The sequence below is a fragment of the Nylanderia fulva genome, unplaced genomic scaffold, assembly GCF_048542155.1.
Source record: "Nylanderia fulva isolate GAGA-0341 unplaced genomic scaffold, ASM4854215v1 Scaffold7, whole genome shotgun sequence".
Lineage (NCBI taxonomy): Eukaryota > Metazoa > Arthropoda > Insecta > Hymenoptera > Formicidae > Nylanderia > Nylanderia fulva.
In genome coordinates this window covers 5173214-5201176 of record NW_028190807.1, presented here as the reverse complement: position 1 = coordinate 5201176, position 27963 = coordinate 5173214, and the positions used below count along the sequence as shown (strand labels likewise).

The 27963-nt window shown below is 31.3% G+C and overlaps 4 protein-coding genes across 8 annotated transcripts; 2 read left to right on the top strand and 2 right to left on the bottom strand.

Annotated features, from left to right (window-relative positions):
* Positions 1–119: 119 nt before the first annotated feature.
* On the bottom strand, positions 120–13765 carry LOC114934446 (uncharacterized). 5 transcript variants are annotated; one of them, XM_085488634.1, is made up of 6 exons: positions 13075–13765; positions 12648–12707; positions 12142–12560; positions 1761–2601; positions 1083–1376; positions 120–917 (listed from the first exon to the last, which is right to left on the bottom strand). In XM_085488634.1, the coding sequence occupies exons 4-6, from the start codon at positions 2560–2562 to the stop codon at positions 688–690; spliced, it is 1326 nt and encodes a 441-aa protein (XP_085344760.1). In that variant the 5' UTR covers positions 2563–2601; positions 12142–12560; positions 12648–12707; positions 13075–13765; the 3' UTR covers positions 120–687. The 5 variants fall into 5 exon arrangements, with proteins under 5 accessions (XP_085344760.1, XP_085344759.1, XP_085344761.1 ...); XM_085488633.1 differs by having other exon boundaries at positions 13437–13765; XM_085488635.1 differs by having other exon boundaries at positions 1773–2601; positions 13437–13764.
* On the top strand, positions 4553–15136 carry LOC114934436 (cilia- and flagella-associated protein 43). Its single transcript, XM_029307098.2, has 18 exons — positions 4553–4956; positions 5033–5204; positions 5313–5572; positions 5650–5980; positions 6203–6539; positions 7964–8229; positions 8413–8673; positions 8886–9157; positions 9246–9465; positions 9543–9889; positions 10064–10370; positions 10561–10910; positions 11034–11215; positions 11356–11954; positions 12168–12584; positions 12657–12758; positions 12818–14148; positions 14721–15136. Exons 1-17 carry the CDS (start codon positions 4931–4933, stop codon positions 13139–13141), a joined length of 4773 nt encoding a protein of 1590 aa, XP_029162931.1. The 5' UTR covers positions 4553–4930; the 3' UTR covers positions 13142–14148; positions 14721–15136.
* A 636-nt stretch (positions 15137–15772) lies between these two features.
* Positions 15773–21302, top strand: Tsf1 (transferrin 1). Its single transcript, XM_029307099.2, has 10 exons — positions 15773–16011; positions 16448–16674; positions 17168–17471; positions 17999–18342; positions 18599–18849; positions 19116–19351; positions 19641–19920; positions 20133–20194; positions 20296–20558; positions 21053–21302. The coding sequence occupies exons 1-10, from the start codon at positions 15939–15941 to the stop codon at positions 21143–21145; spliced, it is 2133 nt and encodes a 710-aa protein (XP_029162932.2). The 5' UTR covers positions 15773–15938; the 3' UTR covers positions 21146–21302.
* Positions 21303–22860: 1558 nt separating this feature from the next.
* LOC114934455 (uncharacterized) lies at positions 22861–27865 on the bottom strand. Its single transcript, XM_029307115.2, has 11 exons — positions 27662–27865; positions 27069–27412; positions 26752–26826; positions 25918–26084; positions 25495–25768; positions 25084–25183; positions 24629–24844; positions 24194–24355; positions 23860–24078; positions 23604–23767; positions 22861–23257 (listed from the first exon to the last, which is right to left on the bottom strand). Exons 2-11 carry the CDS (start codon positions 27407–27409, stop codon positions 23080–23082), a joined length of 1896 nt encoding a protein of 631 aa, XP_029162948.1. The 5' UTR covers positions 27410–27412; positions 27662–27865; the 3' UTR covers positions 22861–23079.
* Positions 27866–27963: the final 98 nt, after the last annotated feature.

The window sequence follows — 27963 nt, the reverse complement described above, 5'->3', positions numbered from 1 at the left end:
TATATAAAGGAACGTTAAATTATAAATGTACTTTAAATTAAATTATCTATAATTTTAAATTACAATTATCTAATCTTGAATAATTTAACTTAATATGCTTTTACATAAATATCCAACCTTAATTCTATTTTTATTTAAAATAATATATTTTATACATTTTTAAACGAAAATAATTTGCCGTCTCATACGGATAAATAAGAAACATATAAAATTACACTTACCATTTGCGTCGATATATCCATATATTTAATTACCTATTAAAAACTGGGAGCAAAAATACTTTTGTTCAGGTAAAACTTTATTTTCTAGCGCACTTGTACACTTCACTACTTACAATTAGTACGTAATAGCATCGAATAATCCCGGTGTCATGGCTGAAAGGAAAGCTCATTCCTGTAATCTTCCTTAAACGTCTCGTATGACGTCGATACAAGCTTGATCCGGATGACGTTTCGCAGCATTTTGCAAAGGATTTTTTAAATTATGCTTATAAGATATATATTTTTAAAGTTATCTTTTAATTATGTGATTAAAAATCGATCAGAATCAGGAGGATGAATTAAGCATTCAGCAGAGATTTCGAGAAAATATTTTTTTTATAAAATATAAATAAATAAATATAATAAATAATACGAGTGTAAAAAGATGAACGTGAAAATGAAATTCGATGATAATGTGAACTTCTTCTCACTGCTCTTTCTGTTTCGTTAGCTGTCTCTCTTCCTCCGTGTAGCTGTTAAATAAATTCAAGTAGTCATACCAAGATTCGTGAAACGTAAGCGCTTCAGTGATGCGACACGTAAGAGTCGTACATTTCTCCGTGGAATTTAAACGAGTGTTGTTTTGTGCCTCGTACTTCTCGACGGAACTTCTAACTACGCCTTCGAGCCTATTTAGTGTTTCTAAACTCGTAAAAGCTGAAAAATATACCATGTTATTAGACAAGAATAATAAAAAAAGATAATAAATCAATGTTTTAAGTTGAAAATTAATTGATTCCAATTAATCGCTGAAATTCTTATTATACATAATTAAAATAGAAAGTTCAGAGACACTTTCTGCAAATTAATCTAACAACTTACGCGATGATAAACTACGTTCTTCATCGTCGTCGTCTTTATTGGAGACTTTTTTCTTGATTATCTCAAGTTTTGGTATGAAAAGTAACAAGCAGATTACCGCGATAAATTTTACGATCATCTTGAAGATCACTAACTTTAATATGATTTTTGCAATGGTGAATGCGTTCAGTTTGAGAGCGAACGGCAAACCTAAATCGAAGCTCGGCAGAAGGGAAATAGAAGAAACATCCGGTAGTGCATAAGGCGCGCTGTAGATTGGAGTTGGAATGGATGTGTGTACAGAAGGGCCATATCCTAAAACAAATCAAGAAATAATTAGGTAAGTGATTAATTAATGCTAAAAAAATATCATGATCAAATAAAATGGGAAAAAATTTTGTTTGCAAAAAAATTTGACTTTGCATTGATCGAATGATGCATCTGCAAAACTTGCATCAATTTATTTTATGAGCATATATAATGTAACATTTGCAGTTTGCGAGATAATTTGTTACAAATTATTATTTGAATGAGCCAAGTACTAATTGTGAATTATTAATAATAATTATGAATAAAAAAGTAAAGAGAAAGAAATCATTAAATTTTTTAAACAATATATTTATAAATATTATTTAATTTTGTTTTCTTTAAATAAACTGTTTTCTTTAGCAACAAATGCTTCGACTGTCATAATAATACCTTTGGCCTCACCTTGTTGAGGTGGTGGATAAGAATTCTCGGGCGGTCCGTATGAAGGAGTTTGCGGATAATACGAGGGATTTTGCGACGTTCCGTACGGATTCTGTGGCGGACCATAAGAATTTTGTGGGACGTTGTAGCCCGTTGACGGTTTGAAAGATTGGGGATAAGAATTGCTAGGTCCTCCGTAAGTGACTTGCGGATTCTTGGGTGGGTATGACGATTCGGGCGAACCGTACTCCGTTTCCGGTCTGTAAATCGGTCCCTGTGTATATTCTCTTCTATTCGTCTTCGTCTTTAAGTCCGTCTGCACGATCCCTTCTCGCGGATCTTCGCTGTTGCGCGAGTGTCTCAGTGCTTCGAGATAGCTGTCTCTTTTCCAGGCAGTCTTCGGGCCTTTGCTGGCCAGATAACGACTATCGACGATGTAAGATCCTCGAAAAGTCTCATTTTTCGCGATGGAGGGTTTCCGGAAAATGCTTTTACTACGTTCTTCAGAAGGTATCCGATTGCCGATTGTGGAAGTTACGAGAGAATTAACTTTTGTGTGCGCAACATCGTCGGAGTTGCTGAAATTAGCGATGATCGTCGCTTTAGTCGACAAAGGTGGACCAAGAACGAGATCCTTTCCCAAAATTATCGACGCCTCGGATTCTCTGGCTTCTATCTTCAAGGTCGATGCATCTGGTGTACCCTGATGATTCGGAGGCACAACTTCGTGCGATGAGACCAAAACGAGAGAGAGCAGAAAAATTCCTGCAAGCCAGCCAAGTCGATGCTTTCGTGTTTGATAATAAGACATCGTTTTGACCGTGAGTTATTATTGAAAAAGAATGAAAATCTGTAAGAAGAAAATATAAATAATTTTCTGAAATTACAAACTAAATCTTTATTGATACTTTATAGCTAATGCTATGCAATAGAAATAAAATATCTGGTAATGTTGTTCAATTACATATTTAAATACACATTTTGTACAATTAACAACAAACCAATTATTAGAATAATTATTAAAAATTGACAAGTATTCTTTATAAATCTATCTTTAAACAACGCGACGAATTATATATTTTTAGGTCTTAAAAATGAGTTTATGTGGAATCGATGTTATTTAATTTAATTAGAAAAAAAATGGACAAGTAGTACAAACGAGTACGACATGAGATGCCTTCTAGATGAGTGCAAAAGATCCCTCTTGAATACGAAATGCAAGCAATTGCCGTGCATACTAAGTATATAGCGGTCTTCGCCCCTTTTCAGCGGTCATTTCAACAATGACCCTAATTTACGGATACAGAACGATAAAACAGCTGTAATTTGCAGCTCTACAACGAATAAATGTATCTTGCAGTATAATCTTATCATTATTGCTTTACATCTTTCACTATAAATTTTATTAAATCTAATATTTTTATAATATACAATTGTTAAATATTAACAGTTATATTTAAGTGATTATGCAAAGATAATAATAATAAAATTATTTTAATGAGATAAACAATTAGTATAAAGTAATGATGCAAAGCTAAATTAAATTGATGACTCTAAAATAATGAATTTTTAAATATATGTAATAATAAAACTTTGTTATTTTTTATTACAATATTAATAATAATAATTAATTTTTGTTTATATCCGAGAGAGTTCAAAATACTTGTTAAAGATTAAAAATAAGTAAGCAAAATTTACAATTAATGTAATCTTTTAATGAATATACATACGTTGACTAATTCCACTTAAAAATTTCCACTTTTGAGAATAATGGTGATTTTTAGCTGGTCATTTGTTCTTCAAGAATCTGAAGTGTTATGAATCTCTTCTTTATAAATCTGCTCATTCGCAACTCTCATTCACTTCCGCACTAAACACAGAAATCTATTCGAACAGAACGTTCTGACCGAATGGCAAGCTCACGAAGCTCTTGTCATCCTCTTAGTAGACACTCGCGTCGATCAACGCCCGTGAATAAAAAATCATGGCCTTCTCTTCCTCTATATATGTCGTTCGTATTCGGAAGGGGCACGAGGTTCATGTTATTGGGTTACTATTCCATCGTGCCCCTTTGACACTTCCATCACAACCGTCGATCGATCGCTGTCTGCCAACATTATTTTATTATTTCGTATCAGAAAAAAATGTTCTGATATTTTATGTTGCAAACAAATTCTGAATAATAAATAATTTTCTCATTATTACAATGAAACTGTTAATAAAATAGCATTATTATGCATTTATATATTTATTTTAAAAATAATAGATTTCTGATATTTTACTATCAATGACAAAATAAATAAATAAACATCTCTGATTTATCTTTTAAAGTAATTGCATAAGAAAGAAGGAAATTAAAAATCAGGAAAGGAAAAAAAGGAATTAAAAATCACATTTTTAAAATTTTTTATATCTATTTAAAGTGAAATATTCATGTTTCTGAGATTAATTATTTTTAAAATTGTTAAAAGCATTTATTGTTAGTAGAAATTCAAAGGTATAAGACCTATTATTATGTATTGGACGATGCAGTCTATAACGGTGTCACTATTTTTCGAGTCTCCTACAATACTTTGATCCGGTGGCATACTTTTAAATGGCATTAGTGGCATTCTTTTAGTGATTCTATTATCTTTCGGGGAAGTATGCAAATGTTTTGCTCGATGAAAGTCTTGACGTGTATGTTTGTCTATACTTCCTCGACAATCGAATACATGAGAAAAATGAATAAACATTCTGCTATATTATAGCTCTCTCTTGAAATAATCGTTTTTAATTTTTTTTAGAGTCAAACAAAGAGAGAAGTTAATTTTTTACGTAATTAACTTTATAAAAAGTATTTCTAGATTAATATTTATTAACAGCAAAATTAATTTATATTTATAATTTTTCATCAATCAACAAACGATTTATATAATTTTGTAAATTATAAAAATTATTTATTTTGCTATAAAAATATAGCAAACATAATACTTAGCTCTTTATGAATGCATTCGAAAAGAATGTTAAATGTAGTCTATATGGCCATCTGGATCGATACACCAGACTATCTGGGTCTCTGAGCAACCAAACACACTGGTTAGACGCGTGCAAGATTGACTTACCACACAAAAGTGAAATTTTAACTACAACAGTGCAAACAATAAGAATTTTCTAAAATACTCTAGCATTGAAAGAAAATGAATCTTTCAATAACCGAAACAAAGTGAGTTCTGTCTTTATATAAATGTAACACGGAAGTCAACTGCATTTTTTTATCATACACAATTGTTATTGCACAGGTGGGTAAAGTTTGGAAAACCTCATGACTTTGTTTTCATTGGAAAGGAAATCATTGCTACGGCTTCCGGTATTTACGTGAATTTTTTGGATCTGAATACAAGAGAAAAGCGAATCGAGCGTTTTGATAATAAGGAAAGGGGCGATGGCGCATCATGTTTGGCTGGACATCCGGTAATACAATTATAATGTTTATTTATTTAGATTATTAAATGTCTGAAAAATAGCAAATGTATCACTTTGTCATATATTTTTTTATCATATATATTTTTAATTTTGCAGACAGTTTCCATGTTTTCTGTGGTCGAAAGAAAATTTAATCCGAAAATATCGATATTTATGTACCCAACGCTACAAAGAATTTCCAGATGCGTGCTACCCGATCGAATTAATGGTTATTTATCCTGTTCTTTCGCTGGTACAGAATATCTCATAAGCCTGACTAACTTCCCTGATTTTCAATTGATTGTATGGCTCTGGAAAACCGGCAAGCACGTCGCTGTCCTTAACACGAAGATTAACGATCTCGTTCAAGAAATTTGGTATATAAAAACAAAAACGATATATAAACTTAATATCATTTTTATTTGTTCGAAAGTAGAATTAATAATTTTATTAGCTGTTCACCGAATTCTCCGTATTTGATATCACAACTCGGAATTGTCGACGGCACGCTCTCGATCTGTCAAGTACGCACGTGCTCGAAAATCGTGAGTATACATCACGTGGACGTGCCAGTTCCGGAACACAGAATTGTGTCTTCGTCCTGGACGCCGGAAGGAAACCTGTTTGTCTCGGACGAATTCGGTAATGTATGGCTCATGGCGATAGATGCTAATAAACTATACTCGGTGGTAAAATCGAAAACACTTGAATCACCGAAGAGCAGACCGATCGTCATCGCTCATAGGACTGGCGTAATAGTTGTGAATACTGATAGTGAAATTACAGTACGTATTGATTTGTTAAACTCTTATTTAATATAAATGGAAAATTAACAATATAATGGTCTGGTCTCTTTTAAAAAAGATTGAAACATATTTAACATTTTTTTTGTACAAAGGGATATATTAATTTTAATTCATATCTTTTTTCTATAAAAATATAATATTATTATTACATTTGTATAATTATTATAATATAATTATATTATATTGTTATTTACGTTTCAGTTTTATAAGAAATCGTTGGTAGACTGGAATGTGTCGTGGCAATTTGTATGGTCAATTTCGACTTTTCATTCCATTCAAGTAGGAAAGCAATATTGTTTCAAAGATGGAATTTTACTTCACTCAAAAAGCGGAGAGATTTTTGAAATAAATACGCAGTACGACAACGTTCCTCACATAGAAGTTATTTATACGGACGAGATAGAATACAAAGCACTATTTTCTATATCTCAACGCACAGATCACGTCGCAGCAATAGATCGATTAGATCGTCTTTGCATTTTCGAGGTATCGACTGGCAAACTGATTGGAAAATTATCTTTGAAACATCATGGTGAAGGTAAATTTAAATATATTATAGTATTTCTCTTTATGATCTAAGAGATCTAAGAGAATAATTATTCTAATATTCCATGGATATTCTATACTCTATGTAATAATTATTTATATAAAATGTTTATTATCTTTTTTAAAATAATACTAGACAACAGTGTAAAACTGATTCACCAAATTTCTATTATGTATATAATTTTAATTTTAATTAATCAAATTTCTATATATTATATGTACATAATTTTAATTCGCCGAAGTTCTATTGTATTAATTGAGAACTATTTTATTTATATATGTATCTCTTTATACATGTTTTTTTCTCGTTTTGTTTAGTTTAATCGAGTATAATTATATGTGCGCGAAACAAAATTATATTATTCTTTAATAATAAACCTTAAAAATTGCAACGCATGTATAAAAATTATTATTGAAATGCATATATAAATATATAGTTATTAATTATGTGATTCATATAAAAATTAAATATTTAAATTTTTACAGAAAACAAAAAAATAAAATTTTTTACAAGAATTTTTTGATCAAAATATCTACGCTTCCATTAAATTCATGTGTCTCTACGTTTCCGCTGCACGGCTTGCGTGAAACTGATCACGTGTTCAGCTCTTTTCATCAAATCAGATTAACATAACCCCTACATCTATTACGCTGCGCGGTTCGCGCGCGACTGGTTCCCGTGCGGGGTATTGCGAGCGCGGGACCGATGGTCACATGACCAATGATCACATGACCAGTGGTCACGTGATCATCGGTCCCACGGTCGCGATACCTCTCACGGGAATCAGTCGCGCGCGAACCGCGCAGCATGATGGATGTATGGGATGTAGACTTTTGCGCGAGTTTAATGAAAGCGTAGATATTTGATCACAAAAGATTCTTGTAGAAAATTTTATTTCTTTGTTCGTATTTTCTGTTAAAGATTTAAATATTGAATTTTTGCGTTGCATAATTAATTAATATATTTTTTATGCATTGATTGTAATAATAATTTTTGCATGCATGCGTCGCAATTTTTGAGATTTTATTATAATATTTATAAGCAGTTTTGTTAATACAATAGAAATAAGTAACAAGTAAAAATAATTGAGTCGACTTATAAATCAAACTCAGTTTTGTTATCATGTTTAATTATGATAGCAAATTATTGTTAGTATAGTAAACTGATAATAGAATACTAATACAAATTTAAGACATCAGTCAGACAATTTAATCAATCAGTATTGCGGAAAAACAACAATATTTGCGATAATCGACTTTGCATGCCTCTTTTAAAAAGGGATACATATAATTTATTCGATTTACTATTTTAATTATATTAATTTTATTCGATTTCTTTTATATATAGAATATTTTTCTCAGATTTTTGACAATTAATGGATATATTTATTAACTTAAATTATATGTCAATTCCAGTTGTTCGTGTAGATTCACATCCTACTTTACCAATACTTGCAGCATGTAGTGTTGCTGGCAATTGTATTTTTATCGATATTACATCATTACCTAAAATCATTAACTGTTTTCATCTTTATGGAGATTTCTTGGACAGAATAAAATTCTCGCACTATGGCGAACTTTTAGGAATTGGCAACTCTCAAACTGGCAAACTATTTATTATTGGCAAACAATTTAAACAACAGCCTGTGGATGTTCTTGGACTTGTAGAAATTGATGGACATGTAAGACAATTACTATATATACATATAATAATACAGAGATGTTAGCAATTATGTGATAAATTATACCTAAGAAATATTTTTAAATGTATAAATATATAAATGTATTTATATCTATAAATTTTTATAAAACATAAACGAAAAGAGTTTAATTTAACTTTGATTCAACTTTTCTCTCTTTTATAGATTGCTGACTTTCTGATATACAAAAGAAACAATAGTCGCTTCGAAATCTTAGTTCTCGCAACAACCAATCCTTCCATGGCTTCGATTGGTGGTAATAAAGCGATCATGTACACTTGCGAAATCTCGAATAATTTCTGCACACGTATTGTATGTACGGTAGATCTATCAAAACCTTACAGAATGTTTTATGGAACGAGTAAGCCTCTGAATATATTGGGTATACCCTCCTTATCTAAACAGTTACATCAAATGGAAATACAGGTATAAGTCGACTTACATTTCTGTTTTTACTTTTAACAAAAAAAAAGCAAAAAATGAATTATTTTTAATTGAATATAGATGTTTGTTATTTCAAAATATTCAAATTATATCGTACGATGCCAAAAGATCATTGCATAATCTTTATTTTAAAATTATTTTTACATTTTCCATTCTGATCTCGAAAAAAAGAACTTATCAAATTTTTGTCTCAGGACGATTTTCAAGAAGTTGTCCTCACAGAAGCACTCTTTTCGATGCATCAGATGAGGAATATCGGAATATATGTGACTGATTCTCGAGTCTTAACATATGGATACGATGGCTTAATTGTAGTCAGAGATAGCATGGAACTTCGCAAAGTGATTGCGATTTTTATGCCACACCATCGCAGTAAAGGGGGTATAAAGTATGCAATTTCTTCACGCTTTGGCGAAACAATGGTTTCCCTCGGTAGAAATGGAGATATCGTTGCTACTCGAGTTCGGTATTTAATTTTTGTTTCTTATACAATCGTATTTTTAAATTACTGAAAAAATGCAAATACATATAATTTATTTTAATTATGCGAACAGTTTACAAGAACCGGAAATAAAAACAAATTTGGCAGAAAGTAGAGATGCGAATATACATTTATCGATTGAAGACTTCGTTTCCGGTCCAAATAAACTGTACAGTTTAACAGAAGAAACCTGGTTGGACAATGTAATCGCTGCTAAGCTGAAAGCTGAACGAGACGAAGCTCTACTCCTACGAGCTTCCATCATAACTGATTTGGAGAAAATAAAGAATCAGGTATATAATGTCTTCTTTTCTCGGAATTTAATACTTTGAAGTTAAGATATATTTATGGTCTTAAGTAATTTTAACAGATACGCGAACTTCTCGATATAAATGAGAGCAAACCACCAAATGCTCGATTGCCGATTTCGGCTTTTGATTTAGATCGCAAAGCTCGGCTACAAAAAATAGAAGAGGCGCGACTTGAACGAGACGAAATGCGTCAAAAACTCGAAGAAGAATGCGTTCAACGAGATCAAATAGCATCGTATATCCGCGAATTATTCTGGGATCCGCTACAAGTAAAACCATGTGCAATTAAAACTATCGGAGGTGATACAATAGTTTATAATTATCCCCTCGTCGCATCGACTCGGAGAATGAATGACTTTAAAATATGGGATAGGCTGTCTTCGGATGCTGACGAGTTTTTGTACAGGTGTCGCGCGTTTTTTTTCTATACTGCTTTTTCTTAAAATTTTTTATATACATTTTACTAAAATATTCATTTGTTCAGTTTTTTTATACTTGAAATATTTTTTGAAATTTAATAATAATGTAAGATATATATAGTCACAAAATATGTAAACATGAAAAATAACAATATTTTTAGTTACGAGGTGTATAATAAGTCAGTAGATGAAGAAGACGATTCAAGACGAGGATCCGTAGCATTTGATTCTGATAAAGAATCCTCGACGAATAGTTATGATGAAATCAAAATATACGAGATAGCTCAAACATGGTATTCACTGGCGGATGAAGATGAAAGATTATGTATATCAGGTATTATGACGCATAAATGGATTGATGATGAAAGCATAACTTCAACGCATCAGCTGTTATTTCCTCGTGACAGTAATCTTAAAACTATTCTCGAAAAAGATACTATCATCGAAAATCGAGAACGTAAATTAAAGGTGACATTTATGACAAATCTATTTTTTTAATTTATATTATTATATGTTATACCGAAAACACAATAATACTCAATCACATTTATGATTTAAAAAAATTATACGATATAGAAATTATTTTCTTAGTTTCTCATTAATGCAAGTATTAAAATTATTCTAAAATATTTATAAATTAAAACTTTCTGTCAAACAGATGTATTTTAATGATCTTTTCGAAGAAATAAGACGCGCGAAAGAACGTGAATTAAAATGTACAAAGGACCGCATCGATAGACTTCGATATTGCGCTTCCGAGTTAAAGACAATGTTCGGAATAGATTCCGCTCTAGAACCAATCGATACACCGACGTGGAATGTCGAAGAGATACCCGATTATATAGTCACTGTAAAAGATCACGAGATATTTGAAAAACAGTCACAGCGAGGAGAATCTGAAATTGTGATGGTTGATAAGAATCCAAAAAATGAAGAAGAAAACAGAAGAAACAGTGATTTTTATGAGATAGCTCTCGAAAAGATGATGGATGGTGTATTAGAATCAAAGTGAGTTGAGTCAAAATTGACAAATAATTGCGTAAAAAAAATGATACGAGTAATATCTTGAATTTTTATTAATTAAAATCGAAACGTGTATTTCAAAATTAAAAATTCAGTATTTTATTCAAGATGGGAAGACGAAGTTAAAAAAGAAATACCTGTACCTAAATGCCTAATCGTAAAAGATCCTTCGAAATATACCGATGAAGACATCGCAGTTATCGCGTCGTACAAATCCAAAGTGCAAACGTTGAAAGAAGAACGAGAAAAATATAAAGCAACGCTGCATACGGAGATCGTCGAGACGAAAGGTCAGTCAGAAGCACACACACAAAAATGTATAAAACAATCGCATTTATTAAAATAAAATAATTTCTTTTAAAAATAATCTCCAGACCTTTTTTTACTGATTTTTTTTTCATTATAATCATATAATATATGCGCATTTCAGAAGCCTTACAGAGAGACGTCGCGGAATTCAACGACAAGTTAAAGGATCTTGAATTGAAAAAGATACAAATTGAATGCGCGATCTTGCAGGAGAGATTGATGAGGATACGCACGATCCGGAGACACCGGTCCGAGGTCGAAGGCAGACAAAAAATCGTCCGTTTCACTGAGGACGAACTGGCACCGGCAACGCGAGAGGCCCGCAAACTCGTCGAGGAATGCAACTCGCTCGAGGTAGTCGTGGCGGAGTTGAAGTCTCGTTACGACAATCTCATCAAGGCGGAGAAACGTCAGGAGGCCAAGTTCCGCAGCGAATTCGCGGACTTAAAGCAGCCGCTGGTGGAACACTTGCTCAGGCATTACAAGAAGCGACCCAGGACAGGTCGCCTCATCACCACGTCCGTCACGTATCTGACGGAAGTAGCGAGATGCGTCGCGGCCAGCGAGTTGTCGGAGATCTTACCGCGCGAATGCCTGGACTTCCTCAGAGGCATGGATGCGTTGGATACGATGCCCAGAAACCTGCCGTCGCAGATTAACGTCAATCACTGGCGAACGATGTGTAAGCTGAGAAGAGCGAAGGTCGAGACCGAAACGAAGGTGAAGTTGAAGATGCAGAAAGCAATTTATTTATATTCAAATTTCACGGTCTTATAATAATTGTATTATATTTTTAATTTATTATAATTAAAAAATAAGAAATACCTCAAGAATATTCGAAAAATCTAAAATAAAGAGACGCGTTCCTTTTTCATGTTATTAAAGAAATAGAAGATCATAACGTTACCAAAAATGTGAATGTCGGTATTAAAGGTGAGATGCTGCGCGGTAGAGATAGCCGAGGCGGAAGAAACGTTGTCGTTTTATCAAAAAGCGGTGCAATTAGCTGACAACGTCGTTGTCTGCAAGAAGGCCTATCTGGAGAACATAGAGAAGTCCTTGATGCAACGTGCTGAGAAAATGGAGATTCAGCTTGTCCTGAAAATGGGCCAGATCGAGGTGCCTCTGCAAGGTTGTCCATCCGACTACAAGAACGCCGTTCTTGTCCCGCGCAAAGAACTCTTGCGTGTCAACGATTGTATCCTCGAAGCTGGAAAACGCAAACTGGCGGCGATGCACAAATCCATGCACTTGCGAAAGGTCGTATTGCAACAGGAATGGGAGCATAAACGCGCGAAGATGGTACTGGACGATTTGCAGCAGGAGCTGAAAGATGTTGCAGAGTTCAAGGTTTTTATTTCTCTCATTCAGTCATTTAATATTTCGAAAATAGAGTATATAATAAATGCCTACTTGTTTCAGATCACGAGAAACGTCCTTGAATTTTTGACCCGTGATCTCTGCAGTGTAAATCTGGAAAAAGATTACGAAAAGATACAAGTCAATTTGCAAATATTTCGAAACGTGAGTATCTATCATCATTATTCCATTGTATAGATGACCGAATTTAAAATGTGTTTCAGAAATTTCGCGAGCTGTTATCACTGGAACAGGCGTCTTTGAAGGAAACGAAGCGAGTGACAGCTAAATGGAAGAAGAAGAACGATAAGATGTCAAAGGAGATCAAATCTAAGTCGTCGGACGTTGAAGTGTTTCGAGGGTTGCTTAACGATCCGTGTCGCAAGAAAGACGAAGAGTCTCGTAAGATGAGACTTGTTACGATCGCGAGACGTACCAAACTTATCATAAAAGCGGAGAACAATTACGAGCAGCTGCTAACCTTACACGCTCGTCTAGAAGTCTTAAAGTTGCGAACGTATCCGACCTTACAGTTTAAAACCGCATAATAAAACCGCATAAGATTTATATGAGGAAAAAGATTGTCGGTTTTTTTTACAAAATAGTGATGGTTGAAAATTTCTCGGTATTAATTTAATAAAACTGTTTCTTCTCCTACTAATAATAAACATATGTATTATTTATATCACGTGTATCGCACAAGCGTAAAGGTAGGTGTGAGAAAGAGAGATGCGTCAGACACTTCTTTAATTAATCGTCTTGCTCAATTGCAAATTCACATTTCCTTCTTCGTACGATAATGGGATAATTAAAACTTCGATCACGTTTATTACTAATACTTACATATATTTATTCCGATCTCGATCCTCCGCGTGCAATAAAGGAAAATTGCTGATTCCAAGAAGAGAATAAGGAAAGTATATAATGTTACTGTCATCATTATTTCATACTAACGTCTAAACATTTCTTGATAACTTGAAGACAAAAAGAAATATGTTAAGCCATGCTGCATTTAAAAATATGATTTTTTCTTTGTCAGAAAACTACAAAGAAATATTTTAATTGTCTCAAAATTAATTTTAAAAATATGTTATAATAATATTATCTGTCTCCTACATACTTCAAAATTTTATAAAATACTTTGAATTTTTAGTAAAACTCTTAGCTGAAATAGAAGCAGCATATCTTGTTTTATATTTCAGTATTTTATACTTTATCGTGTTTATTCGCGTCTGAATATGTTGTCACTGCTGACTATATAATTTTTTTCTAAAAAAAAGTCGCTATCACAGTAAAAACATATGATTAAAATAGATTATAATTTTTTACGGAGAATATTGTATTTAGCGATTACGATATCTGCTATAAAATAAATTACGATAGATGTTACTGTTTGGAGAGACTAATGTTGGAATTTCCGTCTATTAGTAATAAAGTTCGTGATAAATTATTTGTGTTGTGTTATGTGATCCATAATACTTTTTCTTCTGACGGTTCATCACTTATCACGAAAAATATTTATGTCCGTATTTCAGCACGTGCCAGATACCTACAAGTAATGAACTATGATATTACATACAAAAATCGTTAATCAGACACACTTTCTATATTTCAACGTCTACGTTTGTTTTTTTTTTTTTTTTTTTTGCAAGCTGAAATAATCCATCAATAATCAAGAAAAATCGATCACCTTCAGCGCATTTATTTATTCGATTGATATTTTTTAACATTAATGCTTATGATAATCTTTATAAATCGTTTCCTAGTTGTGAAAATAATATTACTTCATTGTCATGAAAATTAATAAGAAAAATGATATAAATATAATGATTAGGATAATCAAAGAAAATTTTTTTTTATATTATTAATTACTATTAAATTCTAATAATCACTTGTTATATAAATGTAATGCGATATTTTGTTTTGTAGACAATAAATAAATCTATAATATGTTGATAAGAATTATTTTTTCAAAGATTATTCTATATGAATACAAAACAACAATATGTATCACGACACCGCCCGTCTCTTATCAAATATTCTCATATTTATATTGAGTTCATTGCATACTTATCGAACGCTGTTTGTAACGGCGAGCATAAGTATACCCTCGGCTTATTTGTTCAGCTTGCGATCTTTCAATGATAGAGGAAAGAAGAGAGAGCTATAAAATGATCGCGTGACCCCAACAGGGGAAATTACCGCCGGTACTTCTCTCGTGTGTCAACAAAGGTCTACATATGTTAACACATGCGATATGCGTATCGCGTACGTGTGCCGCATCGCAAGAGCAATCGCATCGAAGGACACGCGGAATCGTCGGACATAGCCGAGGATATGGGTCTGTTAAACTTGAAAACACACGGATGAAGATTGGATCGGCGGAAAAAAATCGTCTGAAGAATTTTTTCCATGATGCTACCAGCGAGGAAAGCCTGTAAAGTCACCAAGAATGTTAATGACCGCGGCTGCTACGAGTCCGGCGATGAATTTAACGATGTTTAGCTCTTATATATCTGATAATAAACTTATTTTATAGATGACATATTTCAAAAACTTTATATAATTTCTCCTCTGCCACGCTATTATCCTTTTCATGACATCTGATGAGAGATGTGAAGATTTGTTGATAATTAAACTTTAAATTAAAACTTCCTCTGTTAAATTAATGTCTTTAAGATATCTCCTGTCCCAATTTTGGACATGTTTCGATTTTGGTGCCATTTGGACTATTATCTAATTAATTTTTCAATTTCTAATAAATTGTTTTAATTGTTTATGAATTAAAAAGTTTTATAATTAAATTTGTATATTTGCATACAAAACAAAAATTATCACAATTTTTATTCGTATAATAATTGTTATTGAATGTTTTGTATATTGATAAAAAAACTTGTAGTTGCAGTTGTATCTTGTAGTCAATATTTTTATGATAAAAATTAAAAACGAAAAATATGTTTTTCTCTTCGCGCGACAAGACACGGAAAGTGCCATTGCCGCAGGAGAGGCGAAGAATCGAATAAATAATGACGACGATGTCATTACGCGAAATAAACTGAAAGAGAGAGAATGACAGGAATCGCTAAACTCAAGAGGAAAAGAGATAAAGGGGAAAGAGTAAAACTCCCCTCTCCAGACTCCGAGATCCGAAGAAGAAAAAGACGCATCTATAAAAGAACGTACGTAGATCGCTTCTCTCGACGGTCTCGACAAGTTGTCGTCGAAGACACCATCTGTACCAGGTTCCTCTTCTTCTTTGCTTCACATTTTCGGTCCATACTTGTCTTGCGTTTTTTGGAGGTAAAAATTGCACGATACCGTAATCAGCGTGGTGCAGTAATCAAGATGCTGCACAGATTCGCGGTGTTCGCGATCTTCGCGATGGTGGCTGTATCCGCCACGAGTCCGCCACGAGTGCGTAAGTATTTCACGAAGCTCCGACAATCGATTCATAAAAATGAAGGAAAATTATTAGAATCACTTATTGAAAAGCAAATGTAACACGATGTACAAAAATTAATTATAATTTTTTCTAATTGTGTAAGTTTGTGAATTTAAAAGTACACAACATTATCAACAAGATATTCATAAAGAATAATGAAAACTATTTCTACATTTTTATGTTGATCTATAGAAAATTAAAGTGAATAAATTACATCAGTTTAATTATAGCAGTTTCAGTATCCTAATCTCAGGGATTTTAAGTTTAAAATCTCGAATAATATTCTTTCTATCTTGTTAAAATCTCGAGTCTGATCAACAAGGTTTCAAGTGTATTTAGATGTGCATCTGATAAAAATTTTATTGAATCATTAACTTGATTTTTTATGAAGCATGTTTTATTATGCGTACAGTTACGATGTGCATCCCAGTGAAGTATGCGAAGGAATGCGAGAAGATGATGGAGGATTCGGCCAGCAAAGGCATTCTGATATCGTGTATTTCCGGTCGCGATCGATACGACTGTATTGAGAGGGTTGGCAAAAGGGAAGCTGACATCGTTGCCGTGGATCCTGAAGATATGTATCTCGCGGCGAAGAATCATTTAGCTGGAAAAAACGGATACAGTGTCGTTGAACAGGTAATTAGAGATAACTTGAATTATTCAAAAATTATATTTCTAGTTTTAATGAATGAGAAAAATAAATCTAAAATAAATTCGAGTTGCAATAAGAGATCAAAAATAAATGTAATAGAATGTATGGATGCGTCAAAAGATTTAATATTTTATATTTGATAAAATATTATTTATAAAATAAGAAATAATTATAGAAGAAAATTATAGAAGAAAATTATATAACAATTAATATAACTAAATATAAGAAGTAATTATAGAAGAAAATTATAAAAGAAAATTATATAACAATCAATATAACTAAATACGTATTGTGTAAGAATATATTTGAGAGAAAAATTACTTTGAATATATTTACCTTAAAAAAATCTAAGATTATCATTCGCTGGTTTAAGATTTCTCGTACGTATTTCACGCTCTCTCGAGAATGGGATATATTTTTTAAGCGGGATGAATAATGTATGACGTGAATTCCTTCTTTTTGTACTTGTGCTATCAGGTGAGAACGAAGGAGGAACCCGACGCGACGTATCGTTATGAGGCGGTAGCTGTCATACACAAGGATCTGAACATTAACAACGTTCAAGGCCTGAGGGGTCTTAAGTCCTGCCATACAGGCGTGGGCCGTAATGTCGGTTACAAGATTCCCATCACGAAACTCACTGCTATGGGTGTGCTGACCGATATCAACAACCCGGAATATTCCGCTCGCGAGAATGAGCTTCGTGCTTTGAGCACGCTCTTCAACAAAGGCTGTCTGGTGGGCAGGTGGTCGCCCGATCCCGAGATCAATCAGAGACTCAGTAAGTGGCAGCAATCTACGGAATTTGCATCAATTATGTCCTATAGACGAACTGCCAGTAAACAATATTGTTAACTGTGAAATAACAGGTATAAATCGACTCGCTGTTATCTTTTTTTTTTTACACAAAATAATTTTAATTCTATATCTCATATTTATATCGAGATAAAATTATAATAGCATACACATTGATGCAAATAAGTAGAAATAATTGTATTGCATATCTTTTTTCAAATGTTCATTTTTTCTGATAAAATTTGTTAATATTTTTTTCTTTATTTAGATACACTCACTCCAAAAAACCGGTACACTTAAAGTTTGGAAAAAATCATCAAATTTCAAATGACGATAACTTCGTAAATAATTGTGATAGAAAGGTTTCTCATCATTTAAAATTTCGTAATTTTCATCACTTAAAATTCCGTAATTTTTTTTCAAATTTTAAGTGTACCACTTTTTTGGAGTAAGTGTATTTCGAAAATATCTTACCAAGACATGTATCGCTATTCTCATTATATCTTTTTCCAGAGGAGACATACAGTAATATGTGTGCTCTTTGCGAGAAACCAGACGTGTGCGATTATCCAGACATATATTCCGGATACGAGGGCGCGTTGCGCTGTCTGGCTCACAACGGCGGTGATGTTGCCTTTACGAAAGTCATCTACGTGAAGCGCTTCTTCGGCTTGCCCGTTGGGGTCACCCCGGCGGTGCCGACACCCGAAAATCCGGCTGAGTTCCGATACTTCTGTCCGGACGGTAGCAAAGTACCCATTGACGCCCATACGAAACCGTGCACATGGGCCGCCCGACCTTGGCAAGGATACATGATCAACGGGGATGATGTTCCGAACGCGATAACTATTCAGAGAGTGCGTGAGATTTATTTCTTAAGAGCTTATATTAAACGACATATTGAATGTTGTATAAGGATGTAAAAAAATATTTACATGATATTTTACTAATTGGAAGATGTAATTTTAATCTGATAAGCATAATGAAAGAGACAAGAAATTTACAAGAATTTATCATTGTAACAAATATGACAGATAAATTACTCATATCATATATTAAGGAGAAAATTATAGATTTAATTTAAATAATTTCTTTAATTTCAAAACGTTTTAGGAACTAACGGAACTAGGTCAGCTTGGCGAGACCGAGAAGGCAGATTGGTGGAAGGATCTCATGTTGCTTGACGAGAAAACCTTGGCTGTCGCCGCGCCACCAATATCTCCGGAAGAGCATCTGAAAAGCGCAAAATATATGGATGTGATCGAAAGAAATTCCGGAGCTCCGGAGAGGAATGCTCGTTGGTGCGTTTGGAGTCAAAGTGCGCTGGACAAGTGTCGCAGTCTCGCTAAAGCCGCATTCTCCAGGTAATTGCGCATAGAATATATATCCATTTTTTTCTTTTCCATCAGAGAAGAGACTTTGCTTTAAAATAAAAATTAATTTATTATTCACTAATAATTATTAACGTGAAAATTAAACTTTTTTTTGTCAATAAAGCACCACAAATGTAAATATACTATAAATGATAAAACTATAATTACCGTAATGGAAACTTCAGATTTAACTATCAACGCATTTGTTGTTAACAAAAAGTGGTAGATGCTCGTACTTTATGTTATAATTTCTATAGAGATGCCAGACCTAGATTTGACTGCATACTGGAACAGGATGAGATTGCTTGCTTGAAGGCTGTCAGGGATAACGGAGCGGACATAACTGTGATCGATGGCGGATCGGTGAAATTGGCAATCGACAATTATAATGCAAAACCGATCGTCGCTGAGACTTACGGCGAGGGATCAACGCAAGTCAACGAAAGACCGGCAGTCGCTGTTGTGAAGAGCGGTTCTTCTATAAATGGATTAGGTATACGAATTTGCGTATTTCAAATTTAAACATTTCGATCAAACCTCCGCATCTGCTCTGAAACAAGATTTTAAAATATATTCAATTTTGAAAATGAGAATTAGAATTTATTTATCTTAGAACTGAGACAAATTATAAAAGATATTAACAATATTTTTTATAGATAAACATTTAAAAAAATATATGTAAATTGCAAACAATTAAAAACAAGTTTGTAGAAAGAATCGTGTTTAAAGAAGCTTTTTACAAGTTTTCGTTATGAATTACCGTCAATAATTTCCTTTTCCAGAGGATCTCAGAGGCAAGAAATCTTGTCACAGCGGCTACGTGGGTGATTTCGCTGGTTATTCCGCACCGGCTCATATTCTTAAACAAAAGGGGCTTATTAATGAACCGGGAGAGATGGATGCCTTCTTCTCCGAGTCTTGTGCACCTGGCGCATCTCTCCAGTCCAAGTCTTGTCAATTATGCGTCGGCAATATCAAATCTGGTGACGATCAAGTGAAAGAAGCCACGAAATGCAGACCTACGAATGCGGAATATTACAATGGCGGAAAAGGAGCACTCAGGTAATTTTATATAAATCTTCATCGATAGTACGTGACAATATTTTCAGCTAAATTGTAGAAATAAATTCTACACACATGACCCTTCTTCTCAGAATAAAATTCATTATGTAAAATTCTTTTTTATAATTCGATAATAAAAATGTATATCTTTTGTCTATGAGACTTTATATTAGCTTCTATAAAAATGTAATTTGCATCTTATTCTTTCATAGATGTTTGAAGGATGGTAAAGGAGATGTTGCATTCCTACCTTTAACGTCTTTGAAGCAGCTCGGTGAGTATAATAAATTATATATGTGTATATAGTGAGTATAATAAATTATATTTGATTATATTCAATTATTTGCTATTTCATAAACATATATCATATTTTAGATAACGAGAAGGACGATGCAGGCAAACAGGAAGACTATGCCTTGCTTTGCCCGAATGGTGGTCAGGTGCCTATCAAAGAATGGGAGCGTTGTAATTTAGGCTTAGAGCCACCAAGGATAATTGTCAGTTCGGCCGAGAAGACCCCGAATGCCTTGGAAGAATTGAAACATGGCATTTTAGCCGCGAGCACTTTATATTCGAAGCAACCGCATCTGTTGCGTCTTTTCGGCGCCTGGGATGATAAGCGCAATGTATTATTCAAGGTAAGAAGATTAACATTATCTTTATTTAACTTTAAATTTTTTAATTTCCCCTATTAGATTTTAATTTTCGTTATTTAGTTTGAAGTTTAATTAACAGCTTTCCGCTGGTTTGGATTTTTTATTCATATTAACTATATTGAAAAAAATTAGATATTAAATATCATATAATTATTAAATGGCACTTGTAAATATATTAATTGATTAAGATGAATATAAATATATTAGTTGATTAATCTCATTATTAATAATATATGAAAATAATACAATAAAGTATCAATTAATTATAAAAATATTTTTCCTATGTAAATCGAAAGAGAAAGAGAGAGAGAGAGAGCTTAATCGTTATAATATTATAAAATAATTAAAAATGTTTATACATCTTTTTTCACAAGAAAATATCGTCTTTCAAATGATGAGACAATTGCATATAATTTTAATTTTAAAAAATTGTATAGCTGTATATTTTTTAAAGACATATTACACATTCTCTTTAGGACAACGTGAAAGAATTGTTATCCACTGATAACTCATGGGACAATAAGTGGGATACTTGGGCAAGTATTCAACGGGACTACGGAAATCATTAAATTTTCGCACTCGAAAATTTTAACAGCATCTGATTGCTTACGATGGATGTCGTACTATATATGTGATATTATTATTGCTGAGAAATTATCATTATTAGGTTATATATCAATGACTCGTATAGAGAACTGTTAGATAAATAAATACTGTTACAGTCGATGACCTCATTTATGTTTATGCAAATTGACATATTATCGCGATAGAGATAATACATTTTAAAATATCGACATTAACATAAGAAATCATGATTTTCTTCAATTGTCAATAATAAAAAAATATATATTTTTCCGAACATACAATGCATAAAATTTTACAATAATTTTTAAAACTAAAATAAATTTTAACACTTTTAAAAATAAATATTAAAATAGAAATGTTTGTAGGCATTTTTATATATTTTATTTTAGCCGTGTATAAGAGAAAGGAAAACGAGAGAGACGTTGATTTATTTTATTTATATTTTCGTCTACTTGTCCTTCGATCGGTTTAATTTTTAATGTGTTGTTACATTTTTATTTATTTGTGCGACCGTAAGCCGAATCTCTCTCGTTCGCCAAAGTTATTGTTTTTCGCGAAGACTAAAAACGATTTAAGCTGTTTAAATGAAAACTGCTCTGATTGGTCCTATACTTTGGGGTGGGAATACTTTGTGGACAACGCGTATAAAAATGGGGATCTTCGAGAGAAAAGAGATCATAATTATAGTCATCTCTGGCGGCGTTAACCACAGCGAAATCTCCGACGTCTGTAACGACTCTACGATATATATATAGAGGATCGCAATAAATACATTTTTAACTGGAACATAATACATATATATATCACTAATCCTTAATCCACATCCTGATTAAAATTAATAACCCGAGCGATATCCATCTGTGTGGAATCTGAAGACCGAGCACCCGTCGACGACGATATAAAAGGCCATCTTAGGCGCCAACATGTTAATAAACTTTCGGTTATTTTTAGCTAAAAGTTTATTCTTTTGACATTTCAGGGTAGAATAGATAATTTCATTTATCATATTTTAAAAATTATACAAAATGATTATGTTGACTCACTTTGTATAATATATTATAATATATTATAACATATTATAATATATTATACAAAGTGTCCGATTTTGTTCTCGATAAAATGAAGAAAGCTTTAAATTCAGTTAAAATTTAAGAGAAGTATTTTTTTGTATAATATATTATACAAAGTGAGTCAACTTAACTTAATCATCTTGTATAATTTTTAAAATATGATAAATGAAATTATCTATTCTACCCTGAAATGTCAAAAGAATAAACTTTTAGCTAAAAATACACAGATACAAAGAGAAGTACTTTTTGTGGAAAGCGTCAAAAAATTGTAACGGAACCATTTTTAAATAATAGTTTAAGTATTTTTTTAATTAAAAATAAATAAATTAAAATTTTTTATTATAAATAAAATACGCAAGATATACAAAATACAAACACATATAAGATATAAAAAACTTGTAATTAAGAAAGAAATCTTCCGAAAAAACAAATTCGTGTTATCTTCTGTTAATTTTTAAAAAATTGTATAATGTTAAATTAATTTTATATTAATTTTATATTAATTTTATATATATGTTGCTTTTAAAATATTTAAATATAATTAAAAAAATCTTTTAAAAATGTTATAGTATTAATAGTATTATAAAATTAATTTAATATTATAAAAATTATTTTATAATGTAAAAATTAACGAAATCTAACACAGTTTTGTTTTTTCAGAAAATTTCTTTCTTCTATTTTTGTTACCTATATGTAACCTATATGTGTTTGTATTTTGTATATTTGCTATTTTATTTATAGTAAAAAATTTTAATTAATTTATTTTTAACTAAAAAAGTACTTAAACTATTATTTAAAAATGTTTCCATTACAATTTTATAAGGCTTTCCACAAAAAAATACGTTCTCTTATATTTTATTAACAGAATTTAAAGCTTTCTTCATTTTATTGAGGACAAAATCGGACACTTTACCGTATTTACTGCGCAAATATTTTTTATAAACTTGAGTTGCACCAAATTTATTTAAAGTCAACGCTTGTTGTATTATAATCTGTTTTATAAAACTCAAATTTCTTTGTTCCCATCTGAAAAAAAACATTCCGAATTAATACAAATAATTTGCAAAATTTAAAATTAATTCTTTCAGAAAACGTGTCATTATTTTCTAGATTACAAAAATAATACATTATTCTTTTATTTAAGTTATTCTTATAATTTTTTTCAATAATTATTCTTTACAATTTCTTGCTTGATGATATATTTATTACAATAATAAACCTGACTATTTAAAAAGTGTTTGTGATTAAAGATTTATGTCTTGTTCTTTCGTGATATGATAAAAATCTTAAATGCTTTATAAGCAAGATGTAACTATTGTAGTGCATCTGTTTGAGATAAAAGAAAGATTTATTTAATCGCCAATTTACTTACTCTGTGAGCAACAATTTATTTCTCCATTCTTGGTAATTCCATGCGTAATTCAAATTAATAATGTCATTCGAATATATAAAACAAAGCGATAACTCTGCCGCCATTACGCACAGAACACATACTGACGTATCACTTAACTTTTCATCCAGCATGGATATATCGAGCTATAATATAAGAAATAAATTACTTATTTATCTGCAGATATAATAATTTACAATAAAAATTAAATTGTATATCTCTGTGTGTGTTCGCGTACCAAGTAACTACCACAAAAATAGATGCGTGGAACATCATTCAGATTAATATTACATTTGCCACTTCGTACCACATCTAATAAGTAATAGCAAAGTAAACTAAAAGGATCGCCGAATCGTAAGTTGAATTCAACAGCATAGAGAATCTTCTTCTCATACATTAATAAATCTTTCTCTCGATTTATATATAAATCCTTCGCTAATTGCAGTACCGTAGTTACCTAAGCAAATACAAAATATATAATAAATTTATATTAAAATTACTATTGAATTATTTAATAACAGAAGAATAGTCTTCCTCATCGAATATTTTCTCTGATTAAAAAGTTTTATTACCGATGGCATTTTATGACTAGTTACTTCTCGTTTGAGAGTTATCCATAGACACGTTAAGGCTAATAATTGGATATCATTCGTATCTACCAAAATTCTGTCAATGGTGACATCGAATAACTTGACAGTCTGATATATGAGATTAGATGAGTATTCGCAATGCACCTACAAAATTGCCATAATCATAAAAGTCATAATCAAAGTTCAATACAATTTAAATTCAAGTTTTTATTTTAATTTCCAACGCGTTAACGAGATAAAAAAATATCTAGTATTAATTGTCATTTTTGTCATTGTTTCGTAATTGATAGACATAAAAAATTATTTTTGTACGTTTATAACAAAACATGAGTTCACCAAAATTATATATGCTCCTTTAGTTCTTTATTTGTGCATAAACGTGAAATATTTATATCCGTAATTAAACTATATACTTACTCCAAGACGAATCAAATATCCTACGATGACATTTCTTTGACTTGCGTTTACATCTTGTTTTAGAAAACGAAAAGACAATTTGGGAGCATTGTCCTCCCTTTTGCGTTCCATGTACGGCACGTCGTCAAAGTAAGCATGCTCAAATGAATGAATATCATTGAAGACTTCTATATCAGTCGATAATTTGCATGTCACTTCGCGTTTCACATAACGTACCTTTCACCAACAAATATTTTTACAAATATTATAACAAATAAATGAATTAAAATGCTTCATAATCCAATTCACCTTATACAATTCTTACATATACTTGTACAACATTTTATTTTAAAAGTCTGATACGTATATATCAAACTAAAATCGAAATAAAATTAATATAATAATCTATACATTAATATTAAATATCAATGCATGTACATTTTTGTGTTTGTTTTACAAATTATATTTTATATTACCTTGGTTGGAGTTAATGGTAAGCTCGAAGGACCATCTAAGGGTGTTGCGGAAGTTGTAGAACTAATCAATGTGTTATTCGGTTGAACATTTCCAGCAATACTGTTTCGTAACAATTCAAAGTATCGTAAAGAAATTTTTCAATTATCGCAATTATAGTTCTAATTAATCAATTGATATAGACATTATGTTTTGTGATGACATAATAATTAATTCATAATTGAATAATTAAAAAACAAAAAAAAAATACGAAGGCTCTAGTATTAATTATCTAAAGTACTAACGCGCTAAAATTAATTAAAATTGTTTTTGAATTAAAAATTTAATGTAACACTAGTAAAATACGGATCAATTCCTATTTGCTATTAATGAATATCTATTTTATTATACAAATTGTTTTTGTTATGGCTTACTTGGAATTCATATCAAATTGCGGATATAATAAATTATTATCTTGCAGAATTGGCACAAATTCATTTGGTAAATGCTTAATTACAGTTCCCCAAGAATGTATCGTCTTGACATTTTCATTTTCATTTTTATTTTTGGGCTTAATTTGGTCTATCTTGGATTGAAGATTCAATCTTTGAGGCTCTAGAACGAATTCAACACTCTTTCGCTGCTTGATTTTAGTATGTGTTTTATGTACATTGGGATATTTGTTTGCCAAGTTTTTAGGCACAGCACCTGAAAAAATTGTACGAGTAAAAAATGTTTTCTCATATAAATCTTTTCGCGTATTTATAAATTATTTTGCTTTCGGAGCAAGATCAGGATAAAACACACACAATCGGTTATAACACATATTACGATATAAATCTTTTCAAGATACTAACCGTATGACTTCCTCATTTTGTCCTTCCACATTTCAATACTCGTAAGTGTTCGTTTTTTAACTTCAGCGGAAAGATGTTTAGATTTTAAGCGTGTAGGAGTATGTGACGATGCTGCTGCAACGCATTGTGCGTACTGTGGAGGAATTTTTCTAGTTTCGGAGCACGATCTATGGACAAAAAATCGGTTAACATTACAATAAATCAAATTAGGCAGGAATTGATTGACCAACACCGGCAAAGTTTAAATTTCTTTTATTAGAAAAGAAACGACGTTTCGACCATCAATTAGGTCCTCTTCAGGCTATAAAAATTACATAATACATTTCGGTAATACAATAAAATAAAAACAGCTGTGTTACAACTGACAGTTACCTGATCATTCGTTGATTGGAATATGTATTTTAATTCAATAGGTATTTACGTATATCTTATTATAATTTTGAGTTCTCTTATACATCGATTATTCACTAATATTTTTATTATTGTTTTTATTTTATTGTATTACCAAAATGTATTATGTAATTTTTATAGCCTGAAGAGGACCTAATTGATGGTCGAAACGTCGTTTCTTTTCTAATAAAAGAAATTTAAACTTTGCCGGTGTTGTTCAATCAATTCCTGCCTAATTTGGTTTTTTAAAAATTTAACTGGCGATCATATCACGTTTTTCTTGTTAATTACAATAAATATCGCTTGTATGATAAATAAATATATTTTAATATTTTTATACTTGTTTTTGTTTATTTATAATATTTTTTACTTTGTATTTTTTCTAGATAAAATAATTCTTAAATAAATTATATATACATTTATTTAAAAAATAATTTACATTACCTCTGAAATAATTTATTGTTCATGTTGTTATTATCTATAGAAACTTTGCTTCGATAGTTGCTTGAAGAACGTGCTCTACAAAAAATAAAATAAACTTTTTAGCACACATACGACTTTATTTTGTTTAGGTATCACTAATCTATCTAGTAAACAAATTTTTTAAATATATTTGTGTGTAAATGTCAGTTATGTATTTCTTAATTTTGACTTTTTAAAGTTTAAATTCTTTATAAAAATAAGAAAAAATATATTATGTTTAATAAGATATCATAAGAAAGTTTTTAGATAGAAAGAATTTTTCATAAAATGTTTTTCACCTATATAAAATGGCATCTGAACTTTTCTTTTTTTCGACTTTTGTTGTTAATGTATTTGTTTTTTCAGTCGTCTTATCACTGTTTCGCTTTCTAATTTTACACATGTTCTTTCGTTCGCGTGAGCGTGAACGGGAACTTTCCTTATCGTCATCGCAAAAGATTTTAAAATTTGTTTTCTCACAGCAAGTCTTGGGCAGCACTGTTGTGCAATTTAATATAGAACAATCTGCATTTACTATCAATCCTTTCTTGTTTTTACAGTTGCCGGAAAATTTATTGTGTGCGTCCAAATACACATTTTCTTTGTTCTCTGATTCCGACTGAGGAATATTTCCCGACATGATCTAATATTATTTAAAAATATTTATGTATTAATTAGTTTATAATCGATTAATATAATTACTTATAATTATTATACTAGATTTTTTATATATTTTTAAAAATAAAATACATATAATGTATTGTATTTTCTCGATACATATAGATATATTTCATTATACATACAAATGCGTGTGTATATATACATATGTATGTACATATGTAAGAGACAAATCTAAAGAGAGATAGAATTGAATTATATTAGAATATTATACCTTTAATGTAATTATTTTGAAGACTGGTTAACAATGTATAAAATAAGTTATATTCTCACAGAAAATTTTCACGGAATTAAATTAATAAAACTAGATTTTAAAGTACATTTAATTTAATGCACACTTTATTACAGATGTTTAGTTAATTTTATTAACACACGTCCTTTTCGATTTGCTTTCGCGAGGCAACTGCCACGAAAATCGGCAAATTCTATGACTTGCGTGTTTTAGCCCGACATCTATTTGTCCTACCGTATGTATATAATCAACACGTATAAATACATGTTATAAACACAAGATCA

Coding starts and splice junctions, on each gene's coding strand:
- LOC114934455 (XM_029307115.2), bottom strand. CDS start 27,409: ATGTCGGGAAATATTCCTCAGTCGGAATCAGAGAACAAAGAAAATGTG. Junction 26,827..27,068: donor TCAGATGCCATTTTATATAG/GTGAAAAACATT, acceptor TATTTTTTGTAG/AGCACGTTCTTCAAGCAACT. Junction 24,356..24,628: donor GATATTTGATTCGTCTTGGA/GTAAGTATATAG, acceptor GCAATTTTGTAG/GTGCATTGCGAATACTCATC.
- LOC114934446 (XM_085488634.1), bottom strand. CDS start 2,562: ATGTCTTATTATCAAACACGAAAGCATCGACTTGGCTGGCTTGCAGGA. Junction 1,377..1,760: donor TCAACAAGGTGAGGCCAAAG/GTATTATTATGA, acceptor GATTTGTTTTAG/GATATGGCCCTTCTGTACAC. Junction 918..1,082: donor AGAACGTAGTTTATCATCGC/GTAAGTTGTTAG, acceptor TATATTTTTCAG/CTTTTACGAGTTTAGAAACA.
- Tsf1 (XM_029307099.2), top strand. CDS start 15,939: ATGCTGCACAGATTCGCGGTGTTCGCGATCTTCGCGATGGTGGCTGTA. Junction 19,921..20,132: donor GGCGGAAAAGGAGCACTCAG/GTAATTTTATAT, acceptor ATTCTTTCATAG/ATGTTTGAAGGATGGTAAAG. Junction 20,559..21,052: donor AGCGCAATGTATTATTCAAG/GTAAGAAGATTA, acceptor CATTCTCTTTAG/GACAACGTGAAAGAATTGTT.
- LOC114934436 (XM_029307098.2), top strand. CDS start 4,931: ATGAATCTTTCAATAACCGAAACAAA. Junction 10,911..11,033: donor GATGGTGTATTAGAATCAAA/GTGAGTTGAGTC, acceptor ATTTTATTCAAG/ATGGGAAGACGAAGTTAAAA. Junction 11,216..11,355: donor GGAGATCGTCGAGACGAAAG/GTCAGTCAGAAG, acceptor TGCGCATTTCAG/AAGCCTTACAGAGAGACGTC.